This window comes from Hemiscyllium ocellatum, chromosome 44, assembly GCF_020745735.1.
Source record: "Hemiscyllium ocellatum isolate sHemOce1 chromosome 44, sHemOce1.pat.X.cur, whole genome shotgun sequence".
In the NCBI taxonomy this organism is placed as follows: domain Eukaryota; kingdom Metazoa; phylum Chordata; class Chondrichthyes; order Orectolobiformes; family Hemiscylliidae; genus Hemiscyllium; species Hemiscyllium ocellatum.
The window spans coordinates 5,066,146-5,089,475 of NC_083444.1; the positions used below are offsets into that span (position 1 = coordinate 5,066,146).

Sequence of the window (23,330 nt, forward strand, 5' to 3'; positions counted from 1 at the left end):
GGGGCATGCCCTCCACTCTGCTTCCTGAAGTCAAAGCCCAGCTCTTTCATTTTGCTGACAGTGATGGAGAGATTGTTGTCTTTACATCATACCGCTAAGCACTGTATCTCCTTCCTGTACTCCACCTCATCCTTGTTTGAGATCTGACCCAAACCAGTGGTGTCGTCAGCAAACCTGTACATGGAGTTGCTGTGAAATTTAGCTACACGGTCATGTGTGTATAAGGAGTATAGAAGGGGACTGAGTACACAACTTTGCAAGGCATTGGCGATGAGGATTATTGTGGAGAAGGTGTTGACTGTCCTTACTGACTGCAATCTGTTGGTCAGCAAGTCCAGGATACAGTTACAGAGGAGAGAGTGGAGACCTAGGCTCTGGAGCTTTGAAATAAGTTTCTTTGGAATTATGGTGTTGACTACGGCTCTACCCTGAATAAACAAGAGCCTAACATAAATATCCTTGTTGTATAGATGTTTCAGAGAGGAGTGTAAAGCCAGGGAGGTGGCATCTGCCATGGACCTGGTGTATTGTTAGCGAATTGCAAGCAAGGCCGTCTGAGAGGATGGACTTGACATGAGCCATGACCAACCTCTCGAAGCACTTCGTAACATTGGATGTCAGAGCCAGTGGGCAGTAGTCAGTGAGACATGCTGCATGGTCTTTGGCACTGGGATGATGTGGGTCTTCTTGAAGCACGTGGGGTCTTCAGATCATAGTAAGGAGAGGTTGAGGATGTCTGCGAGTATTCCCGCCAGTTGGCCCATTCAGGATCACGGCCGGAGACTCCGTCCAAGCCTGTTACTTTCTGTTGATTCACCCTTGAGAGAGGCAATCTAACGTCTGCAGCAGTGACTATGGGTACAGGAGCATCGGAGGCTGTTAGGACAGGTGACATCGATTCACTGTCCTTCAATTCAAAGTGAGCACAGACTGCATTGAGCTCATCAGGTACCAATGTACTGTTGCTCGCGATTCTGTTCAACTTCACTTAACCACAAGTGATAATGCTCATAATTTTGTGATTTTTTTAAAATGAAGAGTGGATGTTTCTAATTTCTAATCAGTAGCTGTGACCTCTATCTCCAAACAAAAGGCATTTACAGCAATCTGTGGCAGCCATTAAACACTCATCATTTGGAACAGTTCTTGTTGTATTAAGGAAACACAGCAAATTTCTACAGACAGCAATATGATAATGAGTGTCTAATGCTGATTGAGAAATAAACAACAACCTAGGACAATACCCTCTGTAAAATAATGCTCCCTGAACAATTGGATGGAGCTTAACTTATTATCTCAAAATAAAACAGCATTTCAAACAATGCAGCATTTCCTCGGCACTGTCACCAGAGCTGAGTTTTGTGCTTAAATCTTGGCTTAGAATTTGAATCCACAACCTCCTAAATGTAAAGGCAAATATTCTAGCAACTGAACCATAGCTAAAAAAGTCAACTGCTTTTTACTTTGGTTATCTTTCAATCTCAAAAAACGCGAAGTATTATATATTTTCCTCCTTTTTAGTCGCAAACCAGCCATTTTAAATGTTTAATTTTTCCTTAAATACTTATTTTGTCCACAAACTTCAAACATGATTGATAATTTATGCCTTTATCTTCAAGATGGCCCATTTTCAAGTATATTTGTGGGAGGGGAACAAGAGATTGAAAATTCTTGTTTTTTTTTGCTATACGGAAATTGCAGCTGTTGACAGCACTTAAATTTAAACAAATTAAAGTGTTCAAGTATTAATATAGTGACCAAATAAAACCAGGTGCAGATGCTGTCTTGATCAAAATAAGCAAGTCTACAAACTTGGGAGCAAAAGGGGAACTAACATTTTTACTCTGTCTCCAGTGAAAGTAACCAATAATAATCTATTTAGTCACTCAGAAGAATAAATACACCATTTTTATTTGAAAGTCATGTGTTGCAAGAACGTCAATATATTGATTTCTCAACTTCCATTGGATCACTTGCTTTTATATATAGGATCAATGAAACCTAAGATATGACATGGCACAACCAACTGAGCTATGACACAAACCCTAACCATTTGGTTAGGATGATTTAAAATGGCAAAAATGTAGTTAGATATTTGTTCAAAATGGGTTCCCGATTACACAAGAAATAATTCCACATGGGGCATTAATCCCATTTAAACGTAGAGTTCTTGATACTGATCCAACTCTCACAGTCTAACACGGTGTGTCACTCCTATTCTTATCTGTTAGCCAGGGCCTCCTAACTGAGGTAGATTAACAGCCCCAATTAGGCAACCAATTCTAGGAAGCCCACCTGGCTGAACTTATTATAATCACTGCGTCCCTCCTCCTTTTAATGCAAGGACTTGGCTGGTTGCTTTTATTTGCAGCTCTTCCTGGGGTGTTTCAGCACCGGGTCAGGTTCCTCCAATTCTGCCTTTGAAATGGCTGGCATTTAATGTACAGTAGCTCGCCTCTTGCAAAACATCTGGGAAGAAATTCATTCACCTCTTCAGGCGGTAAATACATTGAGGCAGCAACATCTGCCTGTCCATCTCATATTTCGAAGTATCTTCGATGCTGGTCAGAGGGGGAGAACCCACAGGTTCCGGAACACTTGGAAAGGCAGTCAAGAAGCTCGGCACATTTTGTTCCTGCACCTTTTGCGACTTTGCAGTTTCATATGGTTCACGTGCTTGTTCAGGACTATCACACCTACCTGAACTTTATACATCACTGGACCTGACCTTGCATCAACCATGCCTCTTACCTATGCAGGGCCATTCCCATGGTTCCTGCATCAAACATCATCCCCTGAAATAAACTCTCTCTCTGGTTTAGGAGTCTTGTGACTTAATGTTCCTTATGCCATTTCCAACATAGACTCTTTTTAAAAAGAGTTAATGCAAAGGTGCCAGGATGGAGGCCAGGTTACATATGAACTTTCTGTAATAATTCACCAGCCCAAGGGAAGACTTAAGTTCTGGTACAAATATGGTCACTGCAGCACCTTTGATCACTCGCATTTGATCTTCCCTTGGGTGCAATCGAGTCTTCTTGACACTGTAGCCCAAATGGGTTGCTTGGAACACATTTTTTTCCTTCTACTTTCCAAGGCTTACGTCCATCTGGCAGAAACTTCTAAGGAAAATGTCCAAGTTCTCTAAGTGCTCCTTATTGGTCTTCTGTTATTAGCAAGTCATCTTGCTAACAGGCCACCTGGAGTAGACCTTGTAAAATGTTCTCCATCATCTGCTGAAGAATTGCATAGGCTGGTGACACCCCAAATAGCAGTCTCATGTATTAATCCTCACCTAACCATAATTGCAAGTGCACACGGCTCATCTCCACAGTCATGAAGGACGGCGTTCTTGTTAGCTTTGTGTACAAATCCTCGATGCTAGGGATTGGGTATATATGCAGCTGTGAAATGCAGTTTATGGTTTGCCTAAAATCCCCACAATGGCAAATGGGCCGGTCAGACTTTACAGTTGGTATGAACAGTGCTGCCCATTCTGCAAACTGGATTGGTTTGATGATTTCGTCGCTTTCCAGCCCTCTGATTTCTGCCTCTCCTTCTGCCCAAAAGGCAAATGGCACTGAGCAGGTCTTGCAGACTCGTGGAATTGCTTCCTGGTCAACATGCAAGGGGCTCCTTTGATAGTCCCTGGACCTTCTTGAAAAAGTCCAGGTATTTAATTAGGACTTCACTCATTCAGCCATTTTCTCACTGAAAAATGTTAAGCCAATCAAGAGCAATCTTTCTCAAGCAATTTCACCCCATCGAGCTCAGGCCTGAGCCTTTTACTACAATCAGTGGGAACTGAACCAGCAGCTTCTCACAATAGATCGGAACCAAAGTTGAACCTTTAATCTATGAAGGTTCCCGGTTAAAAAGTTCTCAGTGCAGCAGTGGTCTTGCTCAAACTTAAGGGTTGGAGTCCAGACCAAATTATAATGAAGATTGATTTATTCTCACTGAAACAGCTGCACTGGTATCAATCTCCATTAGAACTGGGTGACTGTTTAGCCAGATATTTATTGTATCTGATTTGGGTGTTGCTAAGTAAGTTAACTCTTCCAAACCAGATGTTGCGGACTTTGCAGGGTGTCCACTTTCCTTGATACTGGCTTATGAGTTCTCACACTTAGTTTAGATCTAGTGGGACCCTTTTGCTGTCTCTAGTCTGCATACAAGCAGCAACCACAATGGCTTGTCGGTCTGGATCCTGAGTGAGATTATGCAATTGCCTTAATTCAAACTCAGTGCAACTGGCGATGGTGTCAACTTCCATCATAATACCATGCAATTCATTTGATCTGCTTGCCATGTTTTACAACGATAAAGCCAGACGCTTTTGCATAATTCTATCATTAAGCGCACATGCCAAAAAATCTCTCAGCATCTCATTAAGGGTTAAATCAAAGTCACATGCCTCTGCCAATCATCTTAATCTCGTCAAAAATCCGAATACAAATTCCCTTGCTTCTCCAATTGCTGACTAAAACCATTACAGCTGTGGGCGGCACGGTGGCACAGTGGTTAGCACTGCTGCCTCACAGCGCCTGAAGACCCGGGTCAATTCCCGACTCAGGCGACTGACTGTGTGGAGTTTGCACGTTCTCCCCGTGTCTGCGTGGGTTTCCTCCGGGTGCTCCGGTTTCCTCCCACAGTCCAAAGATGTGCGGGTCAGGTGAATTGGCCATGCTAAATTGCCCGTAGTGTTAGGTAAGGGGTAATGTAGGGGTATGGGTGGGTTTCGCTTCGGCGGGTCGGTGTGGACTTGTTGGGCCGAAGGGCCTGTTTCCACACTGTAAGTCTAATCTAAAAAAAAAAAAAAAATTAGTGTCTCAGAATTCCAGGTGGCTTGGGGTCGTAACATTCCTTAACTAGATTGGTCAGCTCTTGAAAGGTTTTAGTATCTGGTGCCTCAGGGGAAGTTAGACTCCTGAGAACAGAAGAAGCTGCGGGTCCACAAGCTGTCAGGAGAATTACTTTTTATCTGCCCTAATGTCATTTGCCTTGAGAAAAAAGCTGCATTCTTTCCCCATATTGGGTCCAGTCTCTGACAGCAGAAATGAACAAGTCATGCTTCTCAAATAATGGCATGATGCCAAAAGTGCTCACCACCAAGATGACTGTTGCAAGGGGATTTCTTCAGGAATGTGCTTTTCTCTCACTGCCACTGAAAGAACTCCACAGAGTCCGGTATCCCATCACCAAGTCACCCTTTATTTTCATGTGGACAGCTTTTGACACTGATCCTGCTCCCAGTATAAAGAGGATGTTGTCACTCTTGTTCTTTTCTTTCTTCGGACATTGCTGCACTTTTCTGTCAGCCAGGGCTCCCTGATTGGAGAAGATTAACTGCCCAAATCAGGGAACCCATATGGGTGGCACGGTGGCTCACAGCGCCAGGGACCCGGATTACATTCCCACCTTGGGCGACCGTTTGTGTGGAGTTTTCACATTCTCTGTGCCTGCATGGGTTTCCTCCCACAATTCAAAAGATGACCAGGTCAGGTAAATTTGCCATGCTAAATTGCCCATAGTGTTAGTCAGGGGGTAAATATAGGGTAGGGGAATGGGGCTGGGTAGGTTGCTCTTCAGAGGGTCAGTGTGGACTTGTTGGGCTGAAGGGCCCGTTTCCATACTGTAGGGAATCTAATTTACTATTCTAGGAGGTCCACCTGGCTGACCTCATTACAATCACTGCAATACACAGACTGATGGCTCCTGTGGTAAAGCCACCTTCACATGTGCTTCTGTCAGAACTGGAGGAGGTTATTCAATGCCTCAAATCTTTCCCACCATTCAACTGGATCATAGTTGATCTAGATCCTAGCTCCACTTTCCATACTTTGTTCCATAACCCTTAAAACATCCTTACTATAACAAAAACGTCTACCAACTCAGTTTGATATTTTCAATTGATCCCCAACCTAAAAAGCTTTTGAAAATTAGAGTTTAGATTTTCACTATCCTATGTGACAAGTGCTTCAAACAATGTAATGAGGAACAAAAAGCAATTCAGCCCTTCTTGCCTGCTCCCACCGTTCAATATGATCATGGCTGATCTTATCTCAGCCTTAACTCCAGTTTCCTGCCCCTCTTTCCATAACCATTCAACCCATTACTAATTAAAAATCTGTTTATCTCCTCAAACTTAATCTCCTGGCATCCACACACTCTGGGGTAGTGAATTCCATAGATGCACAACCCTCAGAGAAGTAATTTCTCCTCATCTGTTTTAAAATCTACTATCCCTCGTCCTAAAAATATGAATTCTCAGTCTAAATTGCCCAAGAGAAAACATCCTGTGTCTACTTTGTCAGTGCCCTTTAATATCATGAATACAATTAAATCTTTCAGTCTTCTGAATGCTGAGAAGAAGATAGACCTAAACTGCTCAATCTCTCTTCATATGACAAACCTCCAATCTCTGGAATTAACGTAGTGAGTCTCCTGTGAACTGCTTCTAATGCAATTCCAGCCCTCCTGAACATTACTCCAGGTCCGATCTCACTAATGCCTTTGTATTGCTATTTCTTTAGCCATAAATGCCAAACAAAATGCCAATTCCATTTGCCTTCCTTATTACCTGCTGTAACTCTATTATAACTTTGTCATTCATGCAAAGGACACCAAGATTCCACTGTCCTGAAACACTCAGGTTTCTCTTCGTTTACTTTCCATGTTACTTTCCGATTCCTCCAACAAAAATGGATAACTCCACACTTAACCACATTGAAATCCATCTGCCAAATGTTGGCCCATTGACCTAACCCATCTATATGTATTTGTAAATTTCTTATTTCCTTACTGCAACTTACTTGCCAACCTATTTTATTGTTAGCTGAAAATTTGGTGATAGTACCTTCTGCATCCAGATCATTATTATAAATTGTAATAGTTGGGGCCCCAAGGACTGAATCCTGTGGCACCCCACTAGTTACATCAAGCCGATTAGAAAAAGACTCATTTATCCTACTCTCTGCTTTATGTTGGTTAATCAATCAATCTTCTATTCAAGCTAATAAGTTACCCCAACCCCATGTGATCTTATCTTATCCATTAACTCCTTATGCAGTGACTTATCGAATGCCTTCTGGAAATCCAGACATAACATCTACAACATCCCCATCATCCACTCTGCTTATACATCTTCGAATAACTCTAGCAGATTAGTCAATTTACCCTTACAAAACCTTGCTGTTGGCATCAATCTGCATTGCAAACCTGCCATCCTTATTTGAGTAAGGACGTTAGATTAGCATTTTTCTAATTTACTAGAACCTTTTCCACATCAAGAAAATTTTGCAATATTGTAACTATAATGGATCCATATCTGTGCCACCAATTCCTTCAAGACCTAGAACGTAGATCATCAAACACTGGAGACTTGACTGCCTTTAATCCCAGCAGTTCGCTCAGTAATTTTTCCCATAGTGAGTGATTACTCTGTTTCCCCTTTCTAGAACTTTTCTAGTAAAGTCAAAGTTTCACCAAATTGAAGGGAGAAAGCTAGGCCTAAAGAAAAATTCTGTAGAAGAAACAAGAAGAAAGGCTTACGTTTGGATAGCGTCTCTCACGAACTACAAGTCACTACTCTAACAACAGACACACAAGTTATTGAGGTGGAAGCAGGGGAGGCAAGATATTTGTAGGGACAACATTGAGAATAATGGCCATCATAATAGCCCCAAAATCCATGAGACCCCATTAGCAACACAACAGGAAATCTATTAAGAAAGCAGAGAAAACAACTATTTGCTGCTGGATGGTGACAAATTCTTTGGTTCTAACCATGACTCCCATATTCCAAAACGGGTATAATTCAAATTCAAAAAGTGTCGCACTGGAAAAAACACAGGTCAGGCAGTTATAACCTATATGTTGACTCTCCTGCTCCTCGGATGCTGCCTAACCTGCTTTTTCCAGCACCATGTTTTTCGACTCCGACTCTCGCGTATCTGCAGACCTCACTTTCTCCATTTAACCACAGACAAGACTAACAGGTATAATCTCCTGGCTGCTCCCTTACCTTTTCTTGAAGTGTATAATATTGGCATCCTACAGTTTTTTCACAATTCCTGTTATCAATAAAATTTCTGTCATGGGAGAAGCTTGATTTTAGACTTTGGCAATGACAGGAGCATTACAATGTTAAACTACAAGAATAGCACAAACTTCTTGCAAGTTCCTCTCCGTGCTGTATGAACTATAGATGATATATGTAATGAATTTGGAAGGTACTAAGGAACGTTAGGGAGTTGTTGCAGCACAATTGTGCACCAGTACACATTGCCACTACTGTGCATCAGTGGTGAAGAGGTTCCAATACTGTTGAACAGAGGGGAGATGGTTAGATTCCTCTTAGCTGAATTGCTGGGCACTAGTGACTCAAATGTTACTTGCCACTAATCAGCCCAAGCTGACATCAAACTGATATGGAATAAATGTTTAGCTATAGGTAGTTTCAGAGGAGATAAAAGAATTTATGGAGGGAATTCCAATCGAGAAGACTTTTACATATCTCCCAAAGATAATCAGTTACCAAATCAAAGTTCACAGATTCAATGAAGGAGATTATATGGACGACAGGATGTAAAAACCAAACAGCCTTAACACAAAATGTTCTGAAGGTTCATATTCAGAATTATATGCGACAGCTCTGGCAGATAAAGTTGAGCAGAATCCAAAGATTCCACAAGTACATTAATGGCAAAAGAACAACTTGGGCGAGAACAGGGTCTCAAAGATCAATGAGGCCGTCTACGTGTAGAACCATAGATGGGTGAGATACTAAATAAATACTTTGCATGGGTATTTACTGTGAATAAAGATTTGGAAGCTAGGGAATTCAGGGAAATAAATAGTGACGTCTCGAAAACAGTCCACATTACAGGAGGTGGTGGTGCTGGAGGTCTTAAAACGTATAAAGATAAATACATCCCTGGGATCTGATCAAGTATATCCCAGAACATTGTGAGAGGCACGGTGGCACAGTGGCCTCACAGCGCCAGAGACATGGGTTCAATTCCCGCCTCAGGCAACTGTGTGTGGAGTTTGCACATTCTCCCCGTGTCTGCGTGGGTTTCCTCCAGGTGCTCCGGTTTCCTCCTACAATCCAAAAATGTGCAGGTTAGGCGAATTGCTAAATTGCCCGTAGTGTTAGGTTAAGGGGTAAATGTAGGGGAATGGGTCTGGATGGGTTGCACTTCGGCGGGTCGGTGTGGACTTGTTGGGCCAAAGGGCCTGTTTCCACACTGTATGTAATGTAATCTAATCTAATCTAAAAGCTAGGGAATAAATTGTGGGACGCCTAGCAGCGATATTTGTATAATCAACAGCCATGGGAGAAGTGCCAGAAGACTGAAGGGTGGCTAATCTTGTGCCTTTATTTAAGGATAAGGGAACTAAAGACCAGGGAGTCTGACTTCAGTGATGACTAAGTTGTTGGAGGGGATTCTGAGAGAAAGAATTTACATGCATTTGGAGAGACAAGGACTGACTATGGATAGTCAGCATGGCTTTATGTGTGGGAAATCGTGTCACACAAAATTGGCAAAGTTTTTTGAAGAGGTGACCAAGAAGATAAATGAAGGCAGAGCGGTAGATAGTGTTTACATGGACTTTAGCAAGGCCTTTGACAAGGTTCCGCATAGTAGGCTGGTTAGTAGAATTAGGTCACATGGGATCCAGGGAGACCTAGCCAATTGGATATAAAATTGGCTTGTCAGTATGAGACAGAGGGTGATGGTAGAGGGTTATTTTTCAGACTGAAGGCATGTGACTCACAGTAAGCCACTGAAATCAGTACTAGATTCAGTGTTATTTATATAAACAATTTGCATGAGATTATAGGAAGCATGGTTAGGAAATTTGCAGTTGACACCAAAATTGGTGGTATTAGACAGTGAAGGGTATCTAAGAATGCAACGGAATCTTGATCAGCTGGGCCAGTGGGCCAAGGAGTGAAGTTTAATTCTGATGAATGTAAGGTGCTGCATTTTGGTAAGACAAACCAGGGCAAGACTTACACAGTTAATGACAGGGCCTTGAGGAATGTTGTCAAACAGAGAGACCAATGGGTTCAGGTACATAGTTCCTTGAAAAAGTGGAATCACAGGTGGACAGGGTGAAGAAAGCATTTGATAACGAGCCTTCATTATACCAGAACATTCAGTGTAGGAGTTGAGATGTCATACTTGTCATACAGTAGCTATACAGAACAGGGGCGGCATGGTGGCACAGTGGCACAGTGGTTAGCACTGCTGCCTCACAGCACCAGGGTCCTAGGTTTGATTCCAGCCTCTGGCGACTGTCTGTGTTGAGTTTCCACATTCTCCCAGTGTCTGCGTGGGTTTCCTCCGGGTGCTCCGGTTTCCTCCCACAGTCCAAAGATGTGCAGGTCAGATGGATTGGCCATGCTAAATTGCCCATAGAGCTAGGTGCATTTGTCTTACTCTTCGGAGGGTCGGTGTGGACTTGTTGGGCCGTAGGGCCTGTTTCAACACTGTAAGGAATCTAATCTAATCAGGGAGGCCATTTTCAGAGTACTGCATACAGTTCTGGTCACCCTGCTATAGGAAGGACATTATTAAACTGGAAACGATGCAATGAAGATTTCCAAGGATGTTACAGGCACTGTAGGGTTTGAGTTATAAGGACAGGCGAGATAGGCTGCAACTTCTTTTGCTGGATAATAGGAGACAGGAGGGATGACCTTAGAGTTTTATAAAATCACAAGGGTCATAGAAAAGGTGAATAGTAAAGTTCTTTTCTCTATGCTAGGGAAGTTCAAAGCTAGAGAGCATGGGTTTCAGGTGAGGGGAGGAAAGATTTAAAAGCGACCAGAGGGACAACAGTTTCATACAGTGGGAGGTGCCAGAGGAAGTGGTAGACGTGGTACAGTTACAAAATTTAAAATATATTTGGACAGGTACATGAATAAGATAGGTTAGACTGATATGGGGCAAACACAGGTAAATGGGATTAGTTCAGTTTGGGAAATCTGGTCAGCAGGGACACATTGGACTGAAGGATCTGTTTCCATGTTGTATGACTCCATAACTGAAAGTAGTGATACTTTGAATTGAAAAACTAACTAACTTGCACCTACTGGTATAGAACAAATTCTTAAAGTGACTACAAAAATACTCCATTGGCTGTAAATCCTTTAAAATCCCAGAGTTTGTGAAAAATTCAACAAAAATGCTAAACTACCTAAATCCAAAATTTTAAAATGTAATCAGAAGATCAGTTACTTTCAGAAAAATATGATTTGGAGGTGCTGGTGTTGGACTGGGGTGCGCAAAGTTAAAAATCACACAACACCACATTATATTCCACCTGGTGTCGTGTGATTTTTAACTTCAGAAAAATAGGTTATTTAACTGCTGTTCCTTGGATTTAAAGAATTGAAGTTGATCTGCCATTATGATTTCCAGCTGAAAAAGACTAGGCATATTAAATGATTCATTATTTAATTTGTACATACAAACATTTCACATCAACTGATTTTTTTTTTTTACAGACAAGCTGTGGCATTCTCAACAGAGCCACATAAACAGAAAAATGCAGAAATACTGTTATTCTCATTTACAAATTACACCATCCCAGACTGCAGCTCTCCATTCACAAGTGTGGTTCTGTGCAGGCCAACAGATAATGCTCCAGATATCACTCTCATGGATCCAGAGCATATTCATATCCATTATACTATGCAGTGATATTTAGCATCCAAAATGTCAATATTCGAGGAATCTTTGGCTCAGGTAAATGCTCAAGTTGGCATTTTGCATTAGTGCAACTGGGCACTGGCTAGTACTATAGTTAAAAAAAGTCTTTTCAAATGAAGCTGTTACATGTGCCATTATCTGTGTAAGACTGCAAATGCCAGCTCACGTAGTGTGGATCACTGATGTAATCCACAAACTATTGTCTTCAAACAACTGTCTCTTACCCTCTCCAACAACCTGTTTCCCCTTGATCCAACCCAACCCCTTACCCCTCCCAATTCTTTTTCTTTCTAGAAATCCTGTAGCCATTGACATTGGACACCAACCAGCACAACATCTCTGGTGCCCATTTACTTTTGACAAAAAAAGGGTATCACTGAATGACATTGCCCAAAAAAGATCCTATTCTTATCTAATGTTCATTTATGGACATTTTAGAACACAAAAAAATGACAGTCAACTTGGCTGCTTATCTGTGAGAAGCCATATTGATAATAGGCAACATCATAATCCAATTAGTAATATGTTTTCCAAATGCTTATCAGAATGTACACAGATGCAAAATAAAACTCCAACATTCCCAGATCATGCTTGTTGCATTAAATGTTGATATTGGACAATGGTCACACACTGAATTTAAAATCTTCAAAGACATGCACCCCTTGGGACTCAACTGCTATCAAACATCAATACCCCATGTCTGCATCTCAGTCCCTATAAAGACAATGCCACAACTGGCTGTCTAAGTCCAAACACATTGAGCAAATCAGAGCTATGTACAAAGGCCACATCAACTTTCATATTGGTCCATGGAATTTTATCAACAATAACTGCTAGTTAAAAGACTCATCACATTACAAAAGCTGCATAAGAGAAAGCAATGCAGGATTATTCACCACACTGCATCTGAATAACTTCACTGCCCAAATTGGTCATTTTACTTGGCAAATTGGTAATTTCCGTTTGCTGAGTGAAAAGGAATTTGTTTTGTTGCTCCCACTGCTAGTCCAGTTGTTTAAGGGGTAAGACCCATAATTTCCCTGTCACTATATTGAAATTGTGGGTCACAGGGAGCACTGAAGAATGCGGAGGTATGAGGTGGAGTGTTCACCCATGTTTCAACAAAGTTTAAACGTTTCACTGAGAAATAATTCTTGTCTAGCAGATTATACACTAAAAGGGATCTTGTTTTAGTTGTGGCCATTGTTGCCAATAGATTATTCCACTTACTTCATGTAAGCACTTGGAAGGAAAAGGCCATTTGGTTCCTCACTGCTTATCCAATCCATTGGGTGCTGTGACAAAAAAAACTAACATGATTGAGAAACAAAAAAAAATCTTCCCCCTCCTCCCTGAGGCAATCAAATAAGTTTCAATAGCAATGTGGTTATTTATGATACATCATTCAAAAGTCAAAATTATTGAAAAGATTTTCTCTTTCAAAAGGTTTTTGTTAAAACCAGTTTATTTCTTAATCCTCTCAAAACATTATTTTGGAGAGTTTATAAAGGATCTGGAAAAAAAAAAGTCATATTTCATTAGAATCTTACCTAAGGAGTAAAACTTGCAATACTACGGGGAAAAAGGCAGGAGAGCAGAGACACATTGGCTCAAATGGCCCCCTTATGTACTATACTTTACGAAGATTACTTTGATGTGGAAACTCAGTAAAAAGTGCAACAAGGTGCCTTGTGAATCTGAGACTTTTCTTCCCCTCCCTCTCCCAACTTATTTTAGTCTCTGAATAAATCCAAAGTACTGATGAAACGTGCCACCAAACAACACTGCTAACTTCCACCCATTGACAACCTGGGCGAAATGGTCAAACATGTGCCATAGCTCAACACCGACTGCAGTGATCTAGGAACTAGGTTGTAAAATGTAATGAAAAAAATCTAAGTAACAGTTACCATAAGTAATACAGTAAAAGCTTTGCATATCTGTGTACTTACCAACTCCTCTCCAATTTCTAATAGAAACTCTGGGTTACTCACACCTGCTCGCCACTGGTCATACCACATCAGTACTGGCAGGAGTGTGTTGTTAGGGAGTAACAAGTTTACATGGATAGTTTTTAATATGGAAAAAGAAATGATAATAGGACAGAAGTCCAATTTTAAAAATGTATCCTGATTTGATTAATCTACCAGCCTTTGAATTCGCAGGAGAGACAACACTTGAGTGCATTGTCACAGGAATAGATTGGTACTTGTACTTTTTTTAAATGCAGTAGAAACACATTTTTCTTAAAAGATTGATGCTGAGGAACACGCGCACACACCTCAGTTAAAATATTTTAGCCACCTTGACATCTTTGTGGCAACAAAATTGAGAAAAAAGTCAATTCAACTTGACAGATAACAACTGAGAAAATTGTTAAGTCACAACAAAAACAATTCAGCGACATCCGTGTGTTTAATTATCTGCCTCATTTCAAACAGCTTAAGAGACACAAAGATGGTGGGAGGTTGAACACTCATATGTAACCATTGCTGCTGAGGTTCCACTTCAGACAGACAGCTTTTCCTTACAAAATGGCATGAATCCAAGGATGGGGCATTGTTCACAAATTTATTTTTTCCCCTTCACTACATTTTTGGAAAGTTTGCAATACTCCAGCATTTCAGTGCTCTCTAAATTATTTCGCTCTAAGTTACTCCTTACCATGCTCCTTCATGTTAAGTGAGTTCCACCCTTCATACTTTTTTTTTGCAGGCGTCCGGCTGCAAACACGTCGGATGTCTGAAATTCTCACTCATATCCCGACATTCAATGAATTTATTGTTTGTAATGACATTACGAATGGTAATAACAGACAAGACTGACCTTCCTGGATAGTTGGAAGTTAGACAACCCTTTCTGTTTTTTTTATAAACATTTACATATAATTTATATAATTATATAAAAATATAAAATTGGCACCAACAACCCTAAATTTATTTTCTTCATACACTGCGTCATCCCTACTCAGTGGTTCTCTAGACCAATGATTGAAAATAATTACTTTTAAACCCTTCGGGTTCGGGCACATTAACTGGATTAGCACAGTACTACCTGATAACAAATGGGTTCTGTACAGTTTTAACCAACAAGTGAATAAACTCTGAGCACAGAGGCAAAGGCAATCAGATACTTCAATTTCTTCCTTAACTAAAACAAAATCCTCTCCACGTTTTCTTTCCTCTTAAAAGGCTTTGGTATGAAATGGGGTGAAATGAGCCAATACTTGATGTTAAGTCTAGGCTCGACCTGCTAACCAGCCACACAGTCTCCAGCAGGACAGCTGCTGGAGAAAGTCAACCAACAAAAGGATGGCTCAAATGAAATACCGAGACTTTGAAGGTTTGCCTGCAATATCTACTTCCTAGCTTTCGCTCCAAGTAAAAGCAACAACAATGGCTTAATAAAAGCAGGTAGTTAGTGACAGAAGAAAGTTACAGAGGGAATGAGGAGAGTTTGTTGAACTTAACTGCTGGTCAGATGCATTCACGCCCTCAGACTGGGTGACTTCAGAGGTTCATTCGCTCTAAGCTTAGAACCTCACAGCAGCAACAGCAAGTGATGGGACTAGTGCAGTACAAGTTGCTGAAACAAAACACAGCAGCTAACGTTCTAAAATCAGCAAAGGGAAAAAAAAATCAAATTGAGCTATGGGTCTTCCAGATGGCTGGAGTCCAACACATTGCACGCAACTATCTTTAGGTTTGCATGGCAGTGACTGTTCAGTCTTGACTCAATGCACAAATCAATTTGCTCATGAATTACCAAGAAATTCCAAATATCCTGATGCTGTGAAACCTGAAAGGGTTCAGGAAAGATTTACAAGGATGTTGCCAGGGTTGGAGGATTTGAGCTACAGGGAGAGGTTGAATAGGCTGGGGATGTTTTCCCTGGAGCGTCGGAGGCTGAGGGGTGACCTCCTAGAGCTTTATAAAATCATGAGGGACATGCATTGGATAAATAGACAAGATCTTTTTCCTGGGGTGGGGCAGTCCAGAACTAGAGGGCATAGGTTTAGGGTGAGAGGAGCGAGATATAAAAGAAACCTAAGGTGCAACTTTTTCACACAGAGGGTGGTGCGTATATGGAACGCGCTGCCCGAGGAAGTGGTGGAGGCTGGTACAATTGCAACATTTAAAAGGCATTTGGATGGTATATGAATAGGAAGGGTTTGGAGGGATATGGGCCAAGTGCTGGCAAATGGGACTAGATTGGGTTGGGATATTTGATTGACATGGACGAATTGGACGGAAGAGTATGTTTCCATGCTGTACATCTCTATGACTGTTTCAAACCTAACAATAATCAATTTCAGCACTGTACCTCCCTCTATGTCACATTCAAACGAAAACAAATCCCACCTTTCTCTTACCGAATGAAGTTTCCAATTGCAAGCACCTTCCACATGAAAACAAGACCATTTCTGGGAGCCAGTACTGGTGTTTTTGGGGTCAGCTATGTTCCAAACATAACAGCACTGGGAATTTCTTGGTCCTCAGTTAAATAATCATGACATCTGAAGTAAAAAAAAAATACGGTTGCACTTACGTACAAATATGGCAGTGCTTCACTGTCCCCACGTAGCCTGCCTTCAACTGTTCTCAACGCCAGCTCCGAACCACCGGATGCAAACATCGATGTTCATAATACTGCAATATTAAACCATCTCCCTAGCTTGTATGGAGCAACACCATACTCAGCCCATAATGTGTCAGGGCTGAGCAGAAGGCAATGTCATGACAGACGTTATGCTGGGATGACGGTTATTCAGAGTCAAAAGTGTGGTGCTAGAAAAGCACAGCCAGTCGGGCAGCATCCAAAGAGCAGGAGAATTGACGTTTCAGGCATAAGCTCTTCTTCAGGAATGAGCTCGGATGCTGCCTGACCGGCTGTGCTTTTCCGGCACAGCACTCTTAGGTTCAGATCTCCAGCATCTGCAGTCCTCACTTTTTCCATGGCGGTTACTGAGGAAGAGATCCCACAAGCTTTGGAAGCCACGAGAGATCCTGACTCAGAAAGAAAGAGAAAGTCACGTCTATGAGTCTTCTCTCAGTCAAGTACAGACGAGCAAAGTTAGTCCCAGAACACAATGTTTGATATATTATTCCAATAAGGAAATTACAGCGTGCTGAATGTAATATTATACAGGGATTCAATTGTATTGGGAGGAAACTACAGGAGAATCACAATGTATGCCATGAACATATTTGCATCCTAAAGAGCAACCACATGCCCATGTGATGGTTCTCACAGCAACAGTGATCTGCCCAACCCTTATAATCTGCTGATTTCCCTTGTTGAAGGTAGTTTGAATAGGACAAGTGAGTTCAACATGCAAGATAACCCAAATGATATGAAAATATTTGGTTAAATGATCCAGGAACCAACTTCACAGAAAGTAGAATCAGATAAAGCAACAGCAAGCCATGAAGCAATCTGTGTTTTGAAGCTGGTGGAAGTCACCATTTGTATATGTCATGACATTCTGCATATACCATCAATGTAGCCAGAAGCGCCCAGCTCACTGTAGAAACATGCCTCTTTGAAGAGTCGCAGGAGCACACTTCACACCAACCCCCTCCCTCCCCTCTACTCCCACTAGCAAAGCTCACTAGCCAACACAGTAATGATTGGCCCCAACAGCAGCTCTTTTCATTATGTCTGATCGTCATGTTTGCAGAACCTTGTCCTAAGTCATACTTAAAATGGTTGACAGTGATCAACCTTGTTTTATCACAGGCTCCAGCCCTATTGGTGTATAAACATATGTACGTATACACACACGCACGCAAGCACGCACGCACACACACACACACACACACACACACACACACACGCAGGGCAAGAATAGCTTCATCAACTCTCTTATAACTTCACAACAACTTAATTTTTCTACAGCGATTCATACAGTGGTATGTACAGTGGGCAGGCACTAGGTCTGAACCCAAATGACGAAGAGTCAGGTTAGCTCCAACCATGAATTGTGCAGTTCCAGGCCAAGTGGCAGGCAGGAGCAAATTCTGTTCCCTTGCTCACTGACCGCCCTTGAATGGTTTCTTTCACTAATTAACTATACAATCGACTATAAAATACTGATTAGGAATGCTATTATACAGTCTCCTCTAACAAAGTGCTTTGTGTAGCCCATCTCTTAGAATAAGGGTGATTGTCTCTTTTGTTCACATTCCAGGGGGGTGAGCCACAGAGGCGAATGGCGAAGTGAAACCGATCTCGGCAGCGGATGGTGAAGCTGCGACATAAGGCCCTGATGGAGGCACGGTCTGTGGAGGGCTGCTGTTCACACATTCCAGGCTGAAACAAACACAATAAAAAGGGGGGGGAAGAAAAGTATTGTTAGGATTGGGTCACTGGCAGTATTGGAGCTAAACACAACTTCCTCTGGCCTTCCACCCAAATTTTCTCTTCCCTCCTTCTCAATTCATTGATATCTTTTGCATTTAACTTCTGTTGTGTATATTTTGTATGTCTCTTGCGTAATAAACTTCCATGAGTCTTCACAGAAGCATTATCAAACTAAATTTAACCCTGAGCCACATATGGAGACATGATGGCAGATGACCAAAGGTTAAGATCTGTGAAGTGGAGCGAAGGGGACAGCAAGGTTGGAGTAAGGAACTCCAAAGCTAACTGCGGAGATCACCATTAACGGTAAGCAGCTAAAACAGGCATGGGCAGAAAACCAAAACTGAAGCACTGAGATCTCAGAGGGTTGGAGGCAATTACAGGGAAAACCACCACCCGCATTTATACGGCAATTTTAAATCCAATATTGCCATCAATACCTCCTTGGCTCCTTACCCAGTTCCTCACCCAAGTTTTCTGGTAATACGAAACAAGAGTTGCGGTCAATTTTCACCTGCTCCAGCATGGAAGCAAGTGTAGTTCAGTCAAAACCCACAAGCTTAGGAGAGCAGCTTCGCTATGGATGACTTAAGCCATCATCTGGCTTAGGACAGCCAGTCAGTTAGGGGAAGGGAACGGACCAGGAAATAAGTCAAACATTCTGCTCCCTCCTGTGTCCCTGGATAGATACCAGAAATGATCAAGATCTGTTGAGCTTGTAAGACACTTTGCTTTTGAAGTTCACATCAACTTGGACAATGCAAGTTATGGGAAGTAACCAGTACTTCTGGGACAGGAGAAAACAGAAAATGACATTGAATGGCGGTTGCCAATAGTCAGTCAATCTTACACTCTCTCAGAACAAAATATTTAACAATAGATTCCTATATTATCAGTGAAAGCAACAGTAGAGGGTGAAAGACATCTACCTGGGCACGGTAGCTCTGTGGTTAGCACTGCTGCCTCACAGCACCAGGCACCCGGGTTCAATTCCCACCTCAGGCAACTGTCTGTGTGGAGTTTGCACATTCTCCCTGTGTCTGCGTGGGTTTCCTCCCACAGTCCAAAAATGTGCAGGTTAGGTGAATTGGCCATACTAAATTGCCCGTAGTGTTAGGTGAAGCGGTAAATGTAGGGGAATGGGTCTGGGTGGGTTGCTCTTCAGAGGGTCGGTGTGGACTTGTTGGTCCTAAGGGCCTGTTTCCACACTAAGTAATCTAATCAAATGCGGCAGAACTTTAGATACAGTTTATACCACTTCTACTGGACAGAAAGCAACCTATGTTCACCATACCTGTGTGAAAGCAATGGTGTTATCAGAGGAGTCTCAGCATTTCCGATCCCAGGAACGCCACTGACAAACAATTTCTTTGGGGGAGAATCCACTTCCATGTCCCCTGTAGAAAAAAGCAAAGGTCAACGACTGAGAGCTCAAAACAGAGAAAAAAAAAAAGAGAGAGAGAGAGAGAGAGAGAAAGCACAGGATGCTCGTGTTTCTTAACTTCATCAATAGTGGTAAAATGTTCAGACATCAAGCTGAAATGAATGGCTGACACTAAAATTTAATTTCATTGGGTCCTACACAGGTCTCAGTACTATAGAACTCTGGTATTTTTCCATCACACTCTGCCCACTATGGTACAAATGCAGATATCACTGGTTCATTATTGCAAAATGATTAACTGAATAAGCAGACAGTAGCAAACATACAACCTGTATAGAGGATTGGATAAGGCTTGTGCAATGTTCAAGTACTGATGGCATCTATCAGAGTATTAAATCTTGCAGCAATTAAATTCCAGTGTCTATCATGTACCTATTGTCATCTTCAATAGGAAGGCGGTAACAGTGTAGTAATGTCACTGGACAAATGATCCAGAGGCCCAGGTTAATGCTCTGAGGACACAGGTTCAAATCCCACCATAAAAGTGGAATTTAAATTCAATTGACCAACCAATCTGGAATTCTGGGTGATCATCAAACTATTACTGATTGTTATTAAAACCCATCTGGTCATTAGTGGTCTTCAAGGAAGGAAATCTTCTGTCCTTACCTTGTCTAATCTACATGCGATTCCAGATCCATAACAATGTCACTGACTCGTAAGTGTCTACTCAAATTTCTGATGTATATTTTTTACCATGCCGATTAAAAGTCTTGTGAAATTCATCCCCAGCACTATTTCAAAGTATTTTTGAACTTGCTTGAAGTAAATTGTTTTTACAACCATTGTGACAGCACTGACAGGAACTGCCAGTTCCAGAGAAGAGTCATACTGGACTCTCTCTCTCCCTGCAAAGATGCTGCCAGACCTACTACTTTATGGTTTTATTACAACAGGAACTGAAAGGGAACTGTTCTCAACAAGCAATAAACAGGGCGGTGAAAACAAAATGGATTCAAATTGACCCCCTTTAATTTTTTTTTTAAACAAAGCTAAAACTCTAGTTAATGTTGATGCACAGAAGGACTATGGAGTCAGCTCGCAGGTACTGCAAGCAATTATGAAAGCAAAAATATTGGTCTTTATTGCAAGAGAGTTGCGAGTATAACGTATTATGGAAGACTTCTTACCTTTCCTCTTCAATGGTCCCAAGGCACTGGGTCGTATAGCAACACTCGGGCTGACACTCCTCCTGCTGTGAAAGGCAAAGGCAAGTTCAAATCCAAGCAGGCATTATTCAATGAGCTACACTCATCCACAGCATATTACAGATTGCCATGAACTGTTGCACCACACCTGTCAAGGTGCACTAAACATTGAAACCAGGGTTAATAAGGTTTTGGTCCGCAATAAGGGTGCGCACCCTCTCTACAAAAATCACTGCACCTGAAGTGGAAGTAGACTATGCCTAGGGATAGTGGCAATTCAGGAGAAGTAATGGTACACTGCACGTAAGAGACACCATACAAGATATGAAGAATGAGCTCAATGACAGGGAAGAGCTGGGAGGTGATGAGCTAGGAGAGATCTGTGATCTTGCTTTGTGTGAACGTGTTATCAAAAGGCATTAGAAAACATGTCGAAGGAGCACTTTTTAAGAGACAAGGAATTTCTGAGACTGCAGGACCTTGTGACAATATTTGTATGTAGAGTGCTGCCCTTTCCAGACACTCAAATGGCCAACCTTCCTGAGCAGGACACAAAGTGTTCTGAAGCTTTCTTTGAAGTATCGCAGCATCGATATTAATGACTAGGAGGTCCTTGCTAGCAATTGTTTAGAATGATGACAACTCGTCCATTGAGCAGCATCACACATCGAGTAACAACATCTTAATGAGGAGGCACAGCAGCAACAGCAGAGAAAGGAAAGGGAGCAAATCCTGCATTCTGGATCCCACTACCCTATGGACATTCTGCCCTACATTCCTAAAGGTCAGTGGGTCGACAATTGGTCTGTTCAGTCACACAAAGATGTATGTCAGAAACTCAAGACCTTGAGTCAACATCATTTTGAATCAAGACCCCTCTGACAACTGACCTATTGTTCCCTTTCAATTTCTCACGTACACCCAACTGTACCGCTAGGTTGTACATGTTTGTTTTTCCTGCTGACAGGCTGTTTTGTTACACTTAGACCAACATTTAAATGTAGAAATTCCCTGCATAAAAAATCAAGCACCCAAATTCTGCCTACATATGTTACAGAAACAGGCACTCATACAAGTAACACGAGGCTGTTCAGCCCCTTGAACCTATTCAGCCATTCAATTAGATGGTGACTGGTCTGTATTTTAACAAAAACTGAATTAAGATAGAAGTCAGAAATGATCAAATCTACTCACTGGTATGTAAAACCGATGTTCAGCAAGACACAAGAAAATGGCATGGATCCTTTACTAGTATTTACCAGTGTTAACACAGAGACTTGTTATTCAGGCCTGTGATTGTAGTGTTGACACATCCTCAGTACTCAGCAATTTAAAAAGTACTATTAGACTGTTTAGCACAACATACTGAAAGAGGAGCATGTGTTTGCAGTATATATTTCAAAGTTGTCCATTGACCGCTGACACTCAGCATATAATGGGAGACTGAAATGCATGAAGATATTACTCAAGATTGGCTGATGACTGTAGAATATTTTATTAATTCCAGGAAAATAAGCCCACTTAGCATACAGTTCGGTGGTCAAGTATAACAGCTTAGCGCCTCAGGCTCAGGAGAATTTCTGGTGATACATGCGTTGTAGAAAACATGTAGAACCCTCTTATGACGGTTAAGAAAGAAAGAAGCAGGGGAAGTAGCTTCTCAATATCCATTCTTAGTGACAGGGAGAAAAGGTTTCTGTTTTATAATTAAAATAACCAAGCCCACAACATCAGAGTGGAAAACAGTCAGGAAGCAAAACACAGTCTAAAATGAGAAAGCAATAACTCCCCAGGTTTAACTAGAGCTCCAAGAGTTCAGAGATTCCTCTCACCTTGCAATACGGCGAGTGGGACTTGGAGAGGAATTTGGGGTGATGCCACCTTTGGGTATCAGAATCGGCTGGGATGATGAGAAGTACTGCTGTTAAAAAAGGAGTTAATCATTAGCGTATAGCAAACAGTTATCCTGCTGCACCCCTTGCTCACCTCTAATTGGTGTTTAATTCTTGTTCTGAAAGCCACAATTGAATCAGCCTCCAGCATACACTTAGGCAGTACATTCCAAATTCTAACCGCACGCTGCGTAGTTTTCTCCTTGTGTCACCATTCCTTCTCTAGCCCATCATTTTAAATTGGTGTCTTGATGTGCTTGCGAATGGAAAAGGGATACCAGTTCCTTCCCCTCTCTGTCCAGACACCTTAATAGTTAACACCCTTCAAAGTTTGTGCGAAGATTTGTAGCTCAGGTGCTCGTTGTTGTGGTTCGGTTCGCCGAGCTGGGAATTTGAGTTGCAGACATTTCGTCCCCTGTCTCGGTGACATTCTCAGTGCTTGGGAGCCTCCTGTGAAGTGCTTCTGTGATCTTTCCTCCGGCATTTGTAGTGGTTTATAAGCGCTTCACAGGAGGCTCCCAAGCACTGAGGATGTCACCTAGACAGGGGGCGAAACGTCTGCAACACAAATTCCCAGCTCCGTGAACAGAACCACAACAGTTTACACCCTTTTCCTGATATTAGCAGCTATCTGGAATCAACAGGGGCAGTTTAAGCAATGGGGACTTCAAATTAAACTGTAGATGCAAACCAACTTCTGGCCACTAGATGGCACATACAAACCTGCATCCTGCTGAATGAAACACAAAACACTTTC

General features: G+C 41.8%; 1 protein-coding gene across 3 annotated transcripts in view; it reads right to left on the minus strand.

The window, feature by feature from the left end:
* Positions 1-11,454: 11,454 nt before the first annotated feature.
* The window catches only part of LOC132835231 (P2R1A-PPP2R2A-interacting phosphatase regulator 1-like), a 77,194-nt gene continuing 65,318 nt past the window's right edge, over positions 11,455-23,330 (minus strand). For 2 of the 3 annotated variants that reach the window (XM_060854601.1, XM_060854599.1), the window contains 4 exons: positions 22,514-22,602; positions 20,664-20,728; positions 19,384-19,486; positions 11,455-18,038 (listed from right to left, as the gene is read on the minus strand). In XM_060854601.1, the coding sequence (XP_060710584.1) occupies positions 17,906-18,038; positions 19,384-19,486; positions 20,664-20,728; positions 22,514-22,602 (390 nt within the window). In that variant the 3' untranslated portion in view covers positions 11,455-17,905. The remainder of the gene's footprint in view (positions 18,039-19,383; positions 19,487-20,663; positions 20,729-22,513; positions 22,603-23,330) is intronic. The other variant, XM_060854600.1, reaches the window with a different exon arrangement.